General features: G+C 39.4%; 1 protein-coding gene across 3 annotated transcripts in view; it reads left to right on the plus strand.

The window, feature by feature from the left end:
* ACBD5 (acyl-CoA binding domain containing 5) overlaps positions 1–17,818 on the plus strand; it is a 33,199-nt gene extending 15,381 nt beyond the window's left edge. For 2 of the 3 annotated variants that reach the window (XM_074157669.1, XM_074157667.1), the window contains 8 exons: positions 3,999–4,136; positions 4,910–5,110; positions 5,801–5,907; positions 8,449–8,725; positions 10,052–10,251; positions 11,815–11,865; positions 12,161–12,270; positions 15,813–17,818. In XM_074157669.1, coding sequence (XP_074013770.1) covers positions 3,999–4,136; positions 4,910–5,110; positions 5,801–5,907; positions 8,449–8,725; positions 10,052–10,251; positions 11,815–11,865; positions 12,161–12,270; positions 15,813–15,825 — 1,097 coding nt within the window. In that variant the 3' untranslated portion in view covers positions 15,826–17,818. Of the gene's footprint in view, positions 1–3,998; positions 4,137–4,909; positions 5,111–5,800; positions 5,908–8,448; positions 8,726–10,051; positions 10,252–11,814; positions 11,866–12,160; positions 12,271–15,748 lie in introns of all 3 variants that reach the window. The other variant, XM_074157668.1, reaches the window with a different exon arrangement.
* The last annotated feature ends 2,028 nt before the right edge of the window (positions 17,819–19,846 follow it).

Below are 19,846 nucleotides of genomic sequence, written 5' to 3' on the forward strand. Positions count from 1 at the left end.
TCATTTGAGTATTGTAGAACAGATGTTGCAGAGCAGCCTGGGCCCCTGGAAATTTTCTTTGTAGTGTGCTATATTAAAAGGAATGGAAGGAAATGAGGGTTATAGAAACCCTTGCTCTTCTAGCTGAAGAGCTTATTGCTCCCAGATGCTTGCATCTATCCCTCCTTTCTCACTGCAATTGCTCCTTGCAATTCACTAATTCCTTGCAGTATTGGGTACATCAGTTTCAAAAAGGAGTTGGAGATTTGTGTAACTAAGCGTGTTGGAAACGGCAGGATGTGGTTGCATAAGCTTGGAATTGAAGCAGGGAGCCTACTTGGGTCCATAACAAGCATGAAACATCAGGTAGTGAGGGCAAGAAAAGAATTCTAGTTATCTGATTATCAAAACAATTTTGTACAGCATAAAGGTCTGAGACATAATAAAAATTTTGACAAAGCTTGAGTCTACTTGCATGTAGGAGTGCAAAGAGATCTCTATATAAGGTGATATAAGTGTAAGTCATGGAAATAATCTTTCAGTGGCTAAGATTTTGCTGCTATTGAGCAGATAGTAAAGTTACGGTATTTTACAGAAGCACATAATTTTTATTAAATGATGAGGGCCTACACAGCTAGTTAAATGTTTTATGATGTTTCACCTGCTGCTGTAGGCTGTCTCCTGATCACTGGTATTTGTGAAGAATGAAAGAGGCTGTAAGACTTCGTTGAGGATGCTGTGTTGTGCTGAGCCAACCATCACTACAGCTCCAGCAGTGCTTTTTAATTTTGTATAAGAATTATGTGCCTGTTCAGAAAACCAAAAATACAAGGCATTTGGGAAAAACACGCAAGGCTAGCTTTTCTTTGTAAAATGACCCTTGAGTAGGGGCAGATCCACAGAGGTATTTAAGTTCCTAACTCCCGCCTGGGTAACCAATTTCCTTGAAATATGTGGGGAGTTAGAAATCAAATACTTATTTTTGAGAAACTTGGCCCCATTATACAGGTCACTGAGAAGGATTGTAGTGCTGCCTTTAACGAAATATACTTAGAATTGCTCTTAGGAAATCTCTTAATAGAGCTGACACAAGAAAACACATCTAGTGAGAGCTTGTAGAGGGCTGCGTGTCTGTTCTTCACATCCTTTCCATCTTGCCATTTTCTTTTGTTAAATCTTTCTTCCCTCTGTTTGCGTGTTGTTACTGTTAAACAGCTCTCACTATATAACATTAAAACAAACAAACAAAAAAAAAACCCACCAAAAACAATCCAGGTTTTTACAGAATATAACTCCTTGTATGGCTACAGAGCAGTACAGCTTTGATTGAGAAAACTCTGTCACAAATCTCACAGTTCGGTGTTGTAGGCAGTGAGATGAAAATAATAAACCAAGAGGGATTCTATAGTATCTAAACCAGGGCAACAGAAAAAACTGCTACCATTTTGCCTGCAGCTGAAGTGGGTAAACAGAAAGAATAAAGGGGTGGGTGAAGCAATTAAGTTTTTAAAAGCTTGCTCGACTTGTCTCATTGGTATTAGAAGATGCATTCCTCAGGGAGTAGCCATTAACCTGCCACCAGGGACTGTAGAAGTCACTACCAGTTGGCTTTTTAACTCTATCACCCCCAGTATTAGTCATCATCACTGGATTCTTAGCAGACACTCAGAGTAACAAGCAGGATGGCAGCAAACTGGTTGTACCATGTAGTAAAAGCAATTGGGGATGGGCCTGAGGAGGATAGCAGTTTTAGGGTTCTGAGGAGAGGTACACAATTAAACATAGGATTTAAAGTGGCCAAAACTCTGTACAGTGCTGTGTTCTTCAGTCTGCATCAAAGCGGTGCCTCTGTATGGTCTTTAGGAGTGCTGTTGCTAAGAGTGACTTTGTGGAAGAAATACAATCCTGATGGATTTCAGTTTTTCAGGTGTTTCCCATGGCATGGTACCATAAATCTGCTACCCTTGATACTTTCTCTCAGTTCCACCTCTTTAAGTGTATACAATGTATCGCTTAGAAGTTTCCCCAAATTAGTACTCTTCTTACTGAAATTAAGTGAAGAGAGAACGTGCTTGAATGTTCCAAGACCTTCCCTTCAAAAAGAAAATAAGTAAATCTTGAGAGGGAAAAAAAGCTTATAGTCTAGCTGGAGCTTTTTCCAATATCCTTGGTAAGGTGAGGAGGTTTACAGTTTGAATTTGCCTGCCCCCACAGCTAAATGTTCCTCCTAGTCTTGTCTTTCCTGTTTACTCCCACGACTGGGTAGGACACATGGATGATTGTGCCCCCGCTCCCTTTTTGTTTCGAAGGGAAGGGTGATGCCTGCCTCACCGTGCCAAGGGAGCTGTGTCTGTGCTTAATGCTCACGCTGTGAGGACTCAACTGCTGCCTAATCCTCCTCACACTGCTGCTTCTCAGAAAAACATCTTGAGAATTGGGTTTCCCAGTAAATGAAACGTGCTTATGAGAAATAAACTCTGAATATGCTGGAATTTTTCTTTTGTGAAACAAATTTTCTTGCAAATAAGGAGTGTTATTCAGTGAGGAGAAAATGAGCATGTGATTGTTTATATTCTTGTAGTCTACAAGACAGAAAATAGCTTTTCCAGTTGTCTTTTTACAATGGATAAGCATATTTTATTTTAATCTTCAGATAAAAGTTAAAATTAAATCAATCCAAAACAGTGATGCAGGGTGCTCACAGAAACCTGACCTTGTAGTAAAACTAAGGTGGGTAGGATATTTAACATATTCATTATTTCTATACAAGAAGTTAAGTTATTTTGCCTTTTTTTTTTTTAAGCACTATGGATAAACTTTGAAACTAGAGGAATGTGGGAAGGCTCTTCATTGCCAGATTAAAACAGAAACCCCTTAGCTCTAAATTACCATGCAGCAAAGAAAGTAGTGGAGCTGGTTTGTCAGCTCCAGTTAATTGGATATTATTTTGATGATTAATGTTAAGCCTAAATGTAAGAATTAATCTTTCAAGGTTCTGACAAGGGAACATAGAAATTATGCAAATGGAATACTGTGGTGACAACAGTCAGAATTCAGCCTTGGAGTTAACATGTAAACTGTGCCATTGTCTCACAGAAACTGTCCCCCCTTTTTACCTGAATCACTCTGTCCTAACGGTGGAGGCTTAAATGATCATCAGGATGTATTTAACTATATATTTTTTACAGTAGGTGATAGAACTGTCCCTTAAATTCTCCATATTTTCTAAGAATCTTTACCTTTCAATTCTTTGTACAGTTAGAGTAAATTGTGATCCTTGGAGTGATCAAATATGTGGAAAACAAGGATTTATTGTTTTATCTATTTCAAGATATGGGGGTTTTTTTCAGTATTTATGTAATTAGACATGCAAACAAATGCTCAGTGTATTTATTTCATCATCTTTTTCACTGCAATCAGAGAATTTATGCCCATATGCGCTTTGCTAGATAAAGACCTGTGTAAACTTGAGTCTTCTTACCGCATTTTGCATCTGCCTAAGTTGCTGCAGAAGATACATGGGATATCGTATTTACAATATATTCAGAATCCTGTTGCTCACATAATTGAATAGAATGTTCTGAAATTTGCCTTTGAATTGAGAGCAGTTTTGAAGCATTTCGGCCAAAAGGGGAACTTCTATAAAAATGCTGACTTCTGGGTTTAAAAGAATGTGGCCACATCAGTTTAAGATAAAAGGTTACTGCAGCTATACCATAAATATGGGTAACAGCCTTGGTCTGACGCTGGGTAGTGAAAGTGGCCTGCTGTCTCTTTCCAGTAGCTTTCTCAAAATCACAGAATCTCCTCACCAGCAGTCAGGCACCCTGTGGTGAGCCACAACAGAGAAACATTAAACCAATTAAGGAAGAGCTTACAGAAATAAAACTGGCGTTATTTTGTACATCTTCTAATGTGGAGATACTTTCCTAGAACTGTGCCTAATAGTTTGAGGGGGGGACGGTTGTATGTTTGTTTCTTTTAAAATACATCTGTTTTTCCTCTTTGAATTTTTTTAGACCTTAGTAATGTCATGAATTCCACTCCAAATATAAAGGCTGTGAATGGAAAAGCTGAAAGTAGTGACAGCGGAGCAGAATCAGAAGAAGAAGGGCTTCGTGAAGAGGAGGAAAAAGAACTGCAGCTAAATGGAAAGGGTACGTTTTCCCCCACTTGCACCATTGTCTCTTCCAAAGTTATTCTTGACCACCTAAGTGACAGAAAATCTCAAAGGATGATGAATGCTGTACTTCTTCAGGAAAATTAGATGCAAATACATGTGGATATGCTTGTTAAAAATGGCAGTTTCTCAACCTGGGTTATCAGATTTAGAACTACTACAAATCTGTGAGCTATGCCACACAATTTCTGACTGGGCTAGAAAGTTCTGTCAGTAGGTTAGCTAAAAGTCTATACCCTGTATTGTTTTGGGGTTTTGTTGCCAGTGCTGTTTGTAAGAGCTGTGAATGGCTATGGGGGCTGTAACAGTAGAATTGAAAATCACTTTTTTTCTCTTCAGAGAAAATAAAACAGAACTTTCAGTGAGATTCGTTTAGGGGTTCCGTAAAGAGTTTTGAGAAATACCAGCTTCAAGTGAAAACAAAATGAAATTAGATATTTAGAATTCTATACAGGTTTTTTCCTCCAAGGACTTTATGATAATTATTTAATTTATCAGAGAGACCTACTTTGGATTTGCTTACTTATGTTTTAAATATCATCTGTTCTTTATGGAAATTACATTTTATATATACACTTTTTACAAGAACAGAACAATCCCTGCAAATGTGAATCCAGGAGCATTTATATATTTTGTTCTGCAGACGCATTATACGTATAGTCCATTAGAAAGTTAGCTACTTGAAGAAATGTGTTTTGAGCTATTAGGTGCGTAGCTTTCTATTTTCAAAGTTTTCTTGTTCTTTTACAGACTATAAGAATGTGAAACCGGAATCAGCAGCTGCTAAGGATTTGGAAGGTATTGTTGCTAATGGCTGTTACACGGACGGCCTTACCCCGGATATGCAGAATGGCATCCAGACCAAATCTGCCCTGAATGGCTTGAACCCAGAGGACGAAGTAAAGAAAACAGAGCCCAGCATAGAAACAGCTAATAACAATGCTCACCAAGGTATTGTCCTTGCAAGACCATGTTTTCATTTGCACGTTTTTCATGGAAAATATTTCTTTTCTTGAAAGCTTAATCCTGGGATTCAGAGACTAGCAACGGTGTCTTTCAGTTGTAGAAACCCGAAGAAAGAATACTCAAAAATTCCAGTTTAAAGTAAGGCTTTCTTTTAGGATCTTCTACAGAAAGAGAGATGAATTCAGAGTCAGAGAAGCCCAAAACCACAGAAAAACAATTGTTTTCTTTTAAAATCATTATACTACCTATGCAAATACTATTTGCCTTTGAAAGTTAATTCATAGTGAAGTGAAAACTGCTAATATCTTGTCATTCTCAAAGGCTGAATATATTATAGATACCAGTTTGTTGAAACTGATGTCTAAATATATAATTTTAAAACTAATAGATAACTTTGAGCTTTGAAAGGAGAGTGGAATGAACAAGGTAAAATCAAAATTAACAACTTCTAATGCAGAAATGTCAATATAACGCATGGTTATCTCATTAGTAAAAGTTTTATATAATTCCTATATTAATATAACCTCTTTATTCAGAATCTAACTTTAGGATGACAATTGTAGATAAAAGGGGCATGAGTTGAGGCTCACCTAGACATTTTAACTCATTGCTTTACCCTTTGCCGGGATTGGCTCACATTTAAAAAACCTGTGTGCGTGTCTCCTTTCCGTACAGGTGCAAATGAAGAGAATACTGAGGAGTTATCAGCAACTCAGCACTTAACCAGTGATTCAGACAGTGAAGTTTATTGTGACTCTATGGAGCAACTTGGACTAGAAGAGGTAGAGGCTTAGTATTCCTTGGTGTATTTTGAAACTGGTAGGCTTATTTTTAAGTAGGTTCCTATCTGTCAGGTGAACCTGGACATGCAGAGGTGAATGGAGTAACTCATGCGTACCTTTCTCCTGTTTGGACTACTGGTTTTTGTTCTTCTTGTTGTCAGTCTTTCACAACTTGGTTACTAGTGATCTAGAAGCCTTGAAATTTTTGCCTCCAGAGAATTTATGTGAAGGGAAGGTATCAACAACAACATTGCAAAGAAACAGCTGTCAAAAACAACGGTACAAAGAAACTAAAGGCTGTGTCCACAAATGAATTTAGGGTCTCTCTCTCGTGTAGGGACCAGAATCCAGCTATCTCTAAGAAGCTTCTGAGACACCTCTAAGAGGGTGTCTTTGTAGCAATGAGCTTTTTGTGTGCTCTTTTTCTGGCTTGATGAATCCTGCTTATGTTTCTTAAAAAAAAATTCAGAGTAAGCCTTGGCAGGTGGCCTGTAGGCCAGTGCCTGAAAGTGGCTTAGGTCTAAAAAAGTGGGAGATGACAATGAATTCTGGCTTCTTTTGTACTCTGTTCAGCTGTAATGTACATCTCTGACTTTCATATAAAAGGTGGGCACTAACTGTGCCGGCTTAGTTTTGACTGAATTTGTACTCCTGCTCATTGTATTAACTGTAGTCTTAGTTTACTTACCAGCTTGGACCTCCTTCAGAGATCCAGTTAGGTGTGGACTTTGTAGATTGTGCTCAAACACCTAGTTTCCTGATTCCAGGGAAGAATATATGAATGATGCATGGGATCAGAAAGACTAGTAAGCACTCTAATATTGCACCATTCTCTTGACTAGTTGTTTCTTGAAGATCCTAGAGAATTCCTTTTAGCAAATCAAAATTTTACCCAGTAATGAAGTGTGTTGGGAAAGGTGATTTGGTAGAAGTGCTGCAAGCTCTCTTATCTACGTGATTTCCCAATCATCTTGTGTATTGTTCAAGCTTGTTTGAGATTGTTTAATTGAAGTGGGTGGATAAGTTATCAGAATTTCCCAACCTGCATGAGAAAAGTTCTAGTTTTGAACAAAATAACAAATGTTCAGGTATATGTAAATACATATACAAGTAGAACTACAGATGGATCAATTAAAACTAGAAGAGGTTCGTTTAAAGAATTAAATACAGCTTTTTATTGGGAAAGATGTAACAGACACTGTCTTCAGTTCTGATGATACGGGTTTATGAACTGGTATATGACGAACAGCGTTTTGGCAGCAGTTTCCATTTCTTTAACCGCTCCTTTTGGTTATTTTGGCTTTTTCGTGGAGTTATTTTTCAGCTACCTGAGGTCCCCAGTCGGCTTCAGCATACACTTGTGCAAGTGTTTGTCCTTGCACTGAAAAAAGGGTTGCTTGAACCATCTTAAGGCAGTCCTGTTGCAGGACACCTAATTGTGACCTGATCAATACGTATGTCGTCCGTTTTTATTATCTTCCTACAGCACCACCAATTTTGAGTGAGAGGTTGATAGAATACTATGCCTTTATTTTGTTTGGTGAGAGGTACAGGGTGCAGCCAAGCTGTTTGGAACAGGTTGATAATAAACAATGTGATCTCTTTGCCATGAGCGTAAATGCTGCCTACTCAAGGGTGCTACTGGCACCTGACTTTTGACAGCATGGCTCTCGAATCCAAGTTAGGATACCACTTCGCTGTCTAGGAAGCAAAGCCAATTTTACAAGGGAAAAGTGAACATTTTCAGATCTTAATGTTCTATTTTAGAGATTACTGAGTATTACTGTATGTTGGAAATGCCTAAAGTAATTCCAAGTGGTATTGCAGTTTTGAGAATATTTGCGTCAAATGCATTTTCAATTTGAAAAGGACATTTAGACAATAGTATGCACATTCTACATGAAAACAGGGGCCTACAGGAGACATGGGAAGGGACTCTTTATCAGGGGGTGTAATGATAGGACGAGGGGTAATGGTTTTAAGTTGAAAGTGGGGAGATTTGACAGGCTGAGAGAGCTGGGGTTGTCCAGCCTGGAGAAGAGAAGGCTCCGGGGAGACCTCATAGCAGCCTTCCAATATCTGAGGGGAGCCTACAGGAGAGCCGGAGAGGGACTCTTTGTCAGGAAGGGTAGTGACAGGACAAGGGGTAATGGTTTTAAATTGGAAGAGGGGAGATTTAGATTAGATCTTAGGAGGAAATTCTTTACTGTGAGGGTGGTGAAGCACTGGAACAGGTTTGCCCAGAGAAGCTGTGGATGCCCCATCCCTGGAAGTGTTTAAGGCCAGGCTGGATGGGGCTTTGAGCAACCTGCTCTAGTGGGAGGTGTCCCTGCCCATGGCAGGGGGGTTGGAACTCGATGATCTTTTAAGGTCCCTTCCAACTCTAACCGTTCTATGATTCTATGGTTCCTGTTAAAAGAAAAGTCTTAATTCTGGGCAAACTATTTTCTTAAAGTGAAAGTAGAGATGATGCTTCTTCCTTTTTATTGGTTAACTGTCACATTTTACAGAATTTAATTACTTGCTAATGTTAATTTGTAGCCCTTGGAGATCATCACATCAGCTAAAGGATCTTTAAAGCATTCATCCCATTTCTTGGATGTAGATCACAGTCTTCTGTTAGAAAATACGGATTTTCCAAGGAACACTTGCATGACTTATAGGAATCTCCAACCTGGAAATACAGTAGAGGGAGCAGCTCAAGAGCAAGGCGAAGTCAAGTGTGGAGGAGAAGATGGCAAAGCCAGTAACGGAGGCCCTCACAAGGAGAAGAAAAGTGGAGAAAAAGCAGATTTCTACAATGTCAGAAGAGGGAGAGGTACTGTGCATGCTGCTTTTGTTTTCCCCACTCTCCTGACTGCCATAAGTTACTGGTGCCCGAGAAGCACTTGTCAACATTGTCCAGTAAGATAGTCATGCCATATAGCGCTTCTGTCCTTCACAATAAAAACAGATAATAAAATTATAGTTACAGTGGATAGCAATCAGTTTTGTCTTCAGAGTATTTATTTCATTAATAATAAGTATTACAAAAGGATTTTCTTGTGCTATGGAGGTCTTGTATAAGTGTATTGGCTTCTTCTGTTTTGGCTTACCTTAAATTCCAGCTGCTGTTTATGGCACGAGTCCTTTTAGAAATGTAATCTTCAAAACCTGTCTATGCATGAGAAGAGTGTATTTACGAGTTATTTGTTTTTAAATGCATGTGCATTTATACCTCTGTGGTGTCTTATTTGAAACCATGGAGCGTCTTGGGAAGGTATCGGTGACGTATTGTTTTCTATATAATTGGAGTATTAGCCACACCTTGGAGTGATTCTGACACTACCTATTATGATTCTTAATCACACGTTAGTCCAGATGTTCAATTTATGTTGGACCTCTGCTCTTTTTAATTCCATAATACTTCTAATACTGTCACCTAGGAGCAGCACTATATTCCGGTGGTATGATCTGTAATGTCAAGGATAAAGTTTATTTTTCTTGTACTAAAAAAAGTATCAGAAAGTACTTATTTACATATAGCATGCCTTTTTATATGGCACCTAGATGTGATCAGATGCAAAAATTAAAAAGAAAATCCAAATATAACATTTATGTCAAAAACTATTATGAAGAACATAGTATAGTTTAACCATCTCCCCTTCTCTTCTTGTTTTACTTATGTTTGCTGCTTGCAGGTGGGAACATGATAGGCTGGCTGTAGACAGTTTAAAAGAATAGTATAGATTTCAAACATTATCTTTTCTTATCACTCTATTCCAGTGTTCTTTGTTTTCCAGCTGGAGACTGCACCGAACTTAAAACACACTTACCCTTGGTAATAAGGCAGATCTTACTTTCTTTTTGCTAGGGCAGCCTTTACTGCTGAACTTGACTGGATGTGAATTAATGATTTTTTGCTAAATGTTTATGCAGTTCTAGGACCTTGAATGATATTGTCACACTGAGGCTGTAGGGAAACAAACATCTCAAATGATGTTGCGGTGACCTCTCAGTGCTTTTCAACTGCCTGAATATAACCTGTGACGAGGAGTGAAACAGTTCGGGAGGGAGAGAAGTGAACAGCTAAAATCAATCATTTTCAGTAGAGTTGGTGGCCCATTCTGTGTTTTATGTATCTATTTTTTCTTCCTCAACATAGGGCATAGACTTCAGCCTCTGGGAGATGGTTCTCAAGGTGGACAGATGGGTAGTGGAGGGGACGGAGAGCGCTGGGGATCAGACAGAGGACCCAGGGGTAGCCTCAATGAACAGATTGCGGTAGTGCTGATGCGGTTGCAAGAAGACATGCAGAACGTCCTTCAGAGGTTGCATATGCTGGAGGCGGTTACAGCATCACAGGTATTATTCATTGAAGTTACCTGATTACTCCTTAAAAATTTCCTTGGATATTTATATGCTTCTGAGATTAAAAAATCAGACAATATTTTCTTAAACTGTAAAGACATTTCAGTTATATTCTGTAGTTTATTCCAACTTAAAATTTCTTATTGGTACGTACACTCAGGAACACAACTCAGGACTCTTGTACATGTGAGCCAAAACATGCATTTTTGACCTAGAAATTAACCATATGTTATTTTACTGATTTGTGATCAGATTAATTTTAGCCATCGTTACGGATACACATTACATGGTCGCTATACAGAGATTCCATAGTTAATGTTAGTAATACACGGTCCCGGATGATTTCTTCATCAGTAGGTCTCAAAGGATTTTCAAAGGAAGTTAGAAATTATCTTAATCTTCCAGATTGGTAAAAGTTTGCAGGCAGAACTTCCCATTCCATTTTTCAGTTAGCAGAAGACTGATTCTTCATAGCATTCTTTCCCCATTAAGTAAGCCAGCTCTCTTGGATTTTCACATCACGTATACAAGAAAGGCAAAAGAAGTCGTAAGCAAGTGTAGATATTTATTGATGTAGTGTTTCTTTTTCCTTCTGTTTCAATAGAAATACCATATATTTGGGAGAATAGAATATGCTGTGAATATGGTTGAACCTAAAAATGTTTGGTTTTGTTTGTGTTGCTGATGTATTTTGATCTACCTGAGAATGAGAACTGTACAAGTAGTATCCTACGGGATGCACGTACTCCAAATCTAAGGCAGCCAGGGAAAAGGATTTATTAAAACCATGATTTCACTCCATCACAGCTACTCAAGAATCTGATGTTTGGGTACAGATTGATTTTCTTTTTTTGCCTGAGCAATATATGAAGAAATAATAAAAGATTCTTCCCCAGCAGTTCATGCTGTGCTTGCTACCCTCACCTGAAGAGAAACAGAAATTTCTGTTTCACACGTACATAAATTAAGAAGGACCTAGAAAACTGACTGCTTTGTTCTTGTGGAAGCACAACAGTGTATGGGAATAGTCTTGAAAAGTTTCTGGTACTTCTCATTTTCTGGATTGCCTGAAAGGCTTGGAACAGAGTATTCTCTTTACTTTATGCTGTTAGACATGCCTGTAGCTATAGCTCAGGGCAGCATAAAACAGGGCTTTTTGCCTTTGTATAGACTACTGTCATGTAATCATGCAAATTAAGCTGCTGGGATTTCTACTCTGTGTTGCAACTGCTGGGACTGGAGCAGAGTTGAGTAAGTTCTTTGATAAGCTGGGCAGTGAGGCCTCGTAAAGAGATCCAGTAAGTAATACTGATTAATTTTTTAACACGGAGATGTGATAAAAATGCTATAAAGAGTAATGGAAACATGAGAGGCAAGTTGAAAACTAAGTGGTGAAAGGGGGTTGCGTGGGGATGATTCTGTTCCTTGAATTTCATATATACAGATCGCAAAGCCTTCACAAGATGGAAAAACTCCATATTCTTATTTCGTGAAGTAGAAAAATTTTAATTGCAGTTCCCTTTTTTTGTACTCACCAGCTTTTGTTTGTATTTAAAGGCAAAATCTGCAACACTACAGTCAAATTATCAGCCTGCCTCCTCTGACAAGGTAAAATATTTTTCTTTTCTATTTGTAAAAAGCAGTGTGAATAGTGAAAGCAAATGAGATGAATATTTTATATCTAGCTCTTAGTATGTGCTTTTCATGTCACCTCTCACTTGACTAGGAGATAAAAAATAATTTGTCTGAAGAAGTTATTTGATAGATTAATCTTTTTTTTTTTGTTTTACCAGTATTTTCTACTTTGATACTGTAGCATTTGAAGCGATTGAGAAGTACACGTGGTATTCTATATGTGCACACAGATTGCTGACTAGATTTTGTTTTGGTTTGTTTTCCTTAGAAACCGTCATGGTGGCCCTTCGAAATTTCTCCTGGTGTTTTAGCGTTTGCTATTGTATGGCCATTTATTGCCCAGTGGTTGGTACATGTGTATCTTCAAAGAAAGCGAAGGTAAAGACATGCATTCAATAGGGTGTATGTACTGCATTTCATCTGTTTAAAGCAATAGGTAGTACATCTTGTTATTTAGACAGGAGGTAAAATACTGCCTTCATGCATAAGAAGAATCCAAGGCTACGCTCTTGATAAGGCTTTGACAGTGTATCTGAAACATCAGGTCATTATCAAGGAGCTTGATAATAATTGCTTTGGTAAATCCTGTTTCCTTGAGTTCTTTGTTTCAAGGCCTCTTGCTCAATGTTCCATTGTATGTATCAGTGCCTCAGGGCTCTGAAGATACCAGGCTAAATCGGATCCTACAGCAGAGCCCTTGGTATGGTTATGATGGGAAGGTGCGAGTTTCAGTCCCAAGAACTCAAGCCAAATGTGCAACAAGAAATTCTGGAAGCTAAGAAGTGCTTTCCGTTAGCTGGGAATTCTAGGAAGAGACATATAGTTTTCTTTGCCTTGAAAGTTTGTCAGCATAACAAAGTATCGATTAATTTGACTTTATATGTGGTATGCTTTGTATGTGGCATTTTAAGTTAAACCCATGAAATCTGTTGCAGGATAAATAATTTCAGTTGAGCATACACAAGTGGGTGAGGCTGGATAGCTTGGAAGTGTCTCCACAGAATTCTTTGACCCTCTTGCTCTCAATATCCTCTTGAGCCGTTTTCACCGCTTCCAGACTCCCTAGTCCCCTTATGCCTTGAGAAAATTTTTTCCCATCAAATCCTTTGAAGAGTCCCATCTGTCACCTGTTTCTTATTTAATGTTTACTAGCACCTTACTGTGATATTTTTGTAATGTCTACCTTGACTTCCTTCAGCTGAAGGACAGTTGTACTCTCATTTTACCCTTTTTCAACCCTCTAAGCATCAGAAGATCAAGTGAATGTTCTCTAGTTGCTATCTACTTCAGCCTCACACTTGACTTTGTTACCTTAGTATGCTCTTAAGTTTTTTGCTCTCTTGTCAAGTCTGCAGAGGGTTTGCATGCGTGTAGATCTTTCTAGAATTAGCTTGAATTGTTCTAGCTTTTTAATGTTTGACAGTTTTCATGGTGTAGTTATCTCTCATACAGTAAATCACAGAAACACAGTGGTTGAGGTTGGAAGGCACCTCTGGAGACCATCTGGTCCAAGCCCCCAGCTCAGGCAGGGACACCTAGAGCTGTTTGCCCAGGACTGTGTCCAGATGGCTTTTGAGTATCTCCAAGGAGAACCTCTCTGGGCAACCTGTGCCAATGTTAATCTCTCCTTATAGGAGAGATGCTCCAGTCCCTTAATCATCTTCATGGCCCTTTGTTGGACTGTCTCTAGTATGTCCATGTCTCTCTTGTACCCAGAACTGGACACAGCACTCCAGTTGTGGCCTCTCCAGTGCTGAGAAGGGAAGGATCACCTCCCTCAACCTGCTGGGAGGGATAACACAGCCCCCAATACCATTGGCCTTCTTTGCTGCAAGGGCATGTTGCTGGATTATGTTCAACTTGGTGTCCACCAGGACCCCCAGGTCCTTTTCTGCCAAACTGCTTCCCAGCTGGGCAGGCCCCAGCATGTACTGGTGTCTGGGGTTGTTCCTCCCGAGGTGCTGGTCTTGGCACTTCCCCTTGTTGTGCTTCATGAGTTCCTGTCAGACAATTTTTCCATCCTGTTGAGATCCCTCCGGATGGCAGCACCACCCTCTGGCATATCGACCGCTCCTCCCAGCTTTGTGTAATCTGCAAACTTGCACAGGATGTACTCTGCCCCATCATCTGGATTATTAATAAAGATTCGTTAAACAGGGCTGGACCCAGTACTGGCCGCTGGCATGCACTGCTAACTACTGGCCTCCAACCTGACTCCTGTCGCTGATCAGCCCACCCCTGGTGCTGTAAGCAGTGCCGTGCCCACAAGAGCTTCCAGCCTGCAGGGACCTGCCCTCTCGGAGCTGTCGTTACTGTCGTTAGCAGCACTGGTGTTACGTGCAGGGTCTGATGAAACCAGAGGTTTCACTGCTGAAGCTTGTAGGCAGTTACACACGTTTTCTGCACTAGTAAATGGAGATTTCCATTTCATCAGCAAGGACAAGGTTTTTTAATATCAATACTTTTTTTTTTTAGTATCTTATGTGAAGCTCCTATGAAGTTTAGTGTTGTTTAGCCAATAGCTCTTGAATGGCCATGTTCTCTCTCTCTGAAGAGTGTGCCGTTCTTGTCAACCTTTTTTGATCATCTGTTCTGACCTCCGTAGCACCCTCAGTCAATTCACAGGTTCAGTAAGAAAGCAGTTTTTAGAAAAGCACCCTGTCCAGCATTTTTTATAATATGTTGTTCTAATGATACAGAGCTTTAAATGAGTAAACAAATGGTACATTGTTTTTATTTTGGATTTGTCTAGCTTCAGTTTTTCATCCATTGGATTTTCCTAGATCTTTATCTACTTGACAAAGGGCCCGTGATGTGTTTTCCATGGGGACTTCATTGCTATCACCAGGTCATCTCTTAATCTCTTGCTTAAATAAAACAGATGGAGCAACTGGAATCTCATTTTAAAGTTGTTTTCCAATCTTGGGATGGTTCTGGTGGCTCTTTCGTGAATCCTCCACAGTTTATCAACGTTCTTTTTCAGTTCTGGACACCAGGATTTGTCTCCTAACGGTAATACCAGTGTCTTTGTGAGACACAGAGATAGCAAAGCCCTTGATAGTCCTTGTTTTGTTTACTCATTCACGGATTGTATTCAGATGAGATGAGAACAGAAACAACTAAAGATATTTCTGTGCTCTTCAGCTTTCCTCTTTGTTTCTAAAATCTACCCTGTAGCAGAAACCAGGGGCCTGTGCTACTGCGTGAGGTTTTCTCATCCCGAAGCTGTGGAGCCATGAGTCCTGAACTCATTTGCACAGTGGAGCAAATCCCATGGAACTGGTGGAGAGAAAGCCTTCTGTGGCCCACAGCCTTGTGTTCAGCTCATGTCACTGGGAAGGGGTAGCTCGGCTCACTGGCTGGCGTAGGTCGTCTTCTGAGCCTCTTAACCTCTCTCGTTCTGTTATAGGCAACTTAATGTTGAAAATCTGGGTACTCATATTGGAGCCTTCACTTGAAAATGTGAATCCTAAGAGCTCTAAAACCAAATCACAGATAGAAATGTATTTTTAATAATTGAGAGCTGTTTACATTCAGCTCACGATTTTAGAACATTCTGATTGCGCGTTTTCTGGAGTCATTGGAAAACCAGCTCGTTAGTGTTGATCTGCTGAGCCAGCAAACCCTGACTGACGCGGTCAGGGACCGCTCTGAGGAACTTCATCTGCAGTTCAGAATTCTTAGTGATATTTCGTACTGCTCGGTGCGAGTTGTGCCAGCTCTGTAAACTTGCAGCTTGTTTTGTAAGTTAAGTGGGCAAGTTTCCAGGTGTCTTGAAGCAGCGTTGTATTTTAATGCATTGGGAATCATTCACATCACACATCACTTTAAGTGATTTTTTTTTTTTTTTATTTAGAGGAATGAAAAATCATCTCACACGTGAAGGTAAGTTAAACTAATTTATTTGGTTCCTCTTCTAGAAAACTGAATTGAGAAGTCATGACTTTGCTTAAAGACTGCTAGAAGATGGCCCTGGAAAGCGATGGAATTCTGAATTCTCATAGAATCTCAGGATCTGGGATGACGTTCTTTCTGTTATAGTAATATTTTGTACTGCCTTTGAGCTCAACATTTAAGGACTAATGTTATTGAAACTTGAATGATTCACGGCTCCTAGGTTACAAATAAAATAAATTTACTAATTCCATCCTCAAACCCATATGAACATTAATTATTTTGGAATGTGCTTGCGGATGGGCCTTCAGTAATTACTGGTCTTGCTGATGTCAAACGATGAAGAGAATATCATCTTTGTAAAAGAGTAAGTGAAAATATGTAAAACTGTCACTTTAATAGAGAAAAAATTTTAGTCACAACATCCCTGCCTGTTTTTTCATGGGGTTACATATTCTCAGATGAAAGCACTAATAAACTATGAATTTAATACATTGTAAGCTGTTGGAAAAATGCAATATAGCTCTGAGGAATTCAACTGGTTAGTTTTGCTGCTAAACCAGCGTGGGGCAAATTTCCATGTAAATTGGTCAGAAAAGAAGTTGAATCTTTCATTTATCCTTTACGGTCGTAAAGGAGATTTGGGAATTGATAGATGTCTGTGAGTTAGAGCCATTAATAGCAGAGGGACTGTCAAATACAGGTTTGGAAACCACGTGCGGTACAAAGGATCCATCTAAGGAGGCTGCACCTTATGTTTTTAACTTGGATAATTGTATTCTTGTCAGCAACAGCTTGTTTTCACTGAAAAACATAGTTTAGGCACAAGGTGCTTTAGAATGAGCTGAAAGCAGCTCTGTAACTCTCTCTAAGATTTTAAAAAGCTCAGTGCACTGTAAGTTTTTTGTTGTCAGTTTATGTCAAATTAAAATAAGATTTAATCTAGCCCTAGTCTATTGTGGACTTTGCCCAACTCACATTAGGAACAATATCCATTCTGGTATTTCTTTCTCTCTTATCCTTCTACTTCCTTTCAAAACAAAACTTTTCAGCTAATCTTGGTGCTGATTCTTTTTTTGTTTTTCACGGAGTATTTATTAACCAACATACAGACGGAGTTACAACCTGTGAAGTTTGCTTGATTAAAGCATGCTTTACACTTAGTTTTAAAATGAATTAATATATAAATTGTCTAAATCTCTGGAAAATGGAAATGCACTAACATTAGATTTGACAGAAAACTAAAACATTCATTTGCTATGAAGAGTTACATCATAACATAACCCGTGTTTAAGAGCTGAATCTTCAGAAATGTCACCACGCTATAGATGTGCTTTCATTCTCCACCTGGACTACATATTACAAATAATTCTTGAGGAAAGTTATTTTTTTGTCCTTCCTGAAAATCTTTTATAGTTTGGAAAACATTTTTCATACAAGCTATACTGTATAAAAATGTAATCACAGAATTTAATGTTTGTTTTACCAGAGCAATTTTAATCTTGTATTTAGTTAAGTACAGCGGTTTTTTTAAGTTACTTTTCTCCCTCTTCTGATTTTCTTATTGTAAAGCCGAATTAAAAAATAAAATGATCAGAACCTCTTTGAAGACTGCTCTAACACTCGGAGGGTGAGCTTTGGCATGAGATGTACTGAAAACTAAGGTTTGAGCAAAGCTTGTGCTGGAAGGGAAGTTCTGCTGTGACCTGAAGCCGTTGTGCCTGTAGCTTGAAGGTCCCAGAGTGATTTACTTCTTATCATAAAATGATAGAAATGATTATACAGGAAGGACACTCGAGCTTGAAGGTCACTTTAAAAAAACCACCTCCCGAAGCAGCACGTCTTCCGACAGGATGAAGCACCCTGGAGTGCCTGCTCCCCAGTTCATAACCGTGTCACATGTAGGTGTCTCGCTTTTGGAGATGGTACAGACAGGCTTAAAGGTACTTAACTGTTAACTTCCCGCTGAAATAAATGTAGGCATGTGCCATCCTTGTTATTTATTCATGTTTCAATAAATCAATCCCTTTATATTTTGTAGTTTAACTTTCTTAACATTTCATAAATGCTGTACATTGGATGCTTTGGCTGTACGGAGGAGCCAGCTGGTTACATTATGAAGCAGCAGCCTCAAGCGTAAAGTTGTAATACACACCACCACTTTTATAACCTGCAACTCAGAACTGGGGGTATCTCAAACTCACCATAATTTGGGCACTTTTCTGGTTAGCTGGTATTCCATCTTAAAGGTAAGGGCAAATGATTAATTTTTATAACTTGCCCAATAGAAAGATACAGAGCTTTAACTTGGAGAAGGCAGCATAAGCAGCTCATTAGTGCTCAGAACCAGGATCTGCTGTTCTGGCTGGTGCTCTCCTCGGGAGGGCTGGCAGCCACAACACTTCTGCGTAGCACCAGAGACATCTAGACCCAGCTCAGAATTGCACTTCTGAAACACATGTCCATAGGTGTTCTCTGGCTGAAACCAGATAGAAGATGTTCTGCCTACTAATGGGTGTTCAGCAGGGGAACCAGAACAGAGCCAGGTACAAGTGTGCATAGGGGGCAGCTGTTCCAGGCTCAGGGCCCTGTCTCCTCCTCTGGTCCTGGGGCAGCACAGTAGGTGCTGGTGGAGATGGAGCCCCTGTCTTTGACTCTTTCTAGTTACCACAGAAGAGCGGACTCCCAGCAGGGGTTAGAGACCACCTAAGGACTCTTTGCTCTCCTGCCACTAAATACACTAGTGTAGCTTGGGACAAGGATTGCAGGAAGGTGTAACAAGTTCTGAAGTGAAGGGCATTAGGTATTTCCCTAATCATTGTCTTTGCAGGGGTAGGGGAAACAGTCAGTGTTTCTTTGTGTAAAAATCCTCCTCCCACCCCCCCAGCAGGGTCAAAAGTAGAGGCCAGTTTAAAGACAATAAATGAAGAAGCAAGAGCAGGGTTACAGTATTTTATATACTTACACAGAAGTGTGCAAAGTTTTTTTTTTTTTTTTTGAGAACATAGTGGAGAGCTAAACAATACATTTTACTGTCAGAGTAACCCCAGGTGAAACCTGATCGTGCTGAAACTGGAACTCAGTAGCTCAGGAACACCCGGCAGCATTCCGGTGTTGGGCAGTGCACAGTGGAGCCTAACGACAAGCGAGGGGTAGTAAGAGCTGTCCACGACTGCTGTTTCTCTATAAGCAAGTGTGGCAGTTACTGACCTCTAACTGGACAGAAGTGTGCTAAAAACTGTAATAAACTGTCTCCCAAGGTAACCTGGGAGCTACAGAGTTTTTATGTAGGTTACGCACATAAAGAAAGCTTAGGCTTTCAAGAAACACCATGCAACAGCTCAAGTGCTTGCCTAGTGGTATTGCACAGCTTCTAAGGACCAAAAACTTTTGCAGCTTACACAAATATTTGTAATTGATTACTAATAAGATGACACTTTAAATCTCTTTCAGCTACTACACTATAGCTTTTTGTATGTTTCCCTGTAGCATTTCAAGTCTAGCAATAAGCGGAGCAAAATCATTGGGATTAAGAGTTGACAAGAAATTCCATGTTGAAGAAAAAACCCACCACAACCCCCCAACAATCATCTTGTTAAATTCAACTCTGCATTATCTATGATCAGGAAAAATGCAAGACACTGAAGAGAAGAGGGTATTGCAAGTCTTCAGTGTTAACTGTGCAGAACGTAACAGTTCTAGACAGCAGGGTAGTGATAACTGTTTACATTATACATTGCGATTTGTCATTTGGCCTATTTATTGTTCTGTAGAATTTATGGTTTGGTATTGCATTATAGAACTATAGTAGAAAGAACCATAATTTTCTTTAAGGTTTTTATAAGAAAGTACAAGGTTTTTATGAGACACTAAGTTAACAAGATTCTTTACACCTAATATTTTGGTGCACTATCATCTCTAGCTCTATATCCACTAGCATTCAATAACCCAAAAGACTTTTAAGCATTTCTGTAGTTCATTGTGATTGGTCAAGAAAAAGTTTAGATAGAAGCTTGCTTGACCATTGCAGCTGATTAAGACTTATTTCAAGGGGTCTGAG

Source organism: Numenius arquata, chromosome 12, assembly GCF_964106895.1.
Source record: "Numenius arquata chromosome 12, bNumArq3.hap1.1, whole genome shotgun sequence".
Taxonomy (NCBI): Eukaryota; Metazoa; Chordata; class Aves; order Charadriiformes; family Scolopacidae; genus Numenius; species Numenius arquata.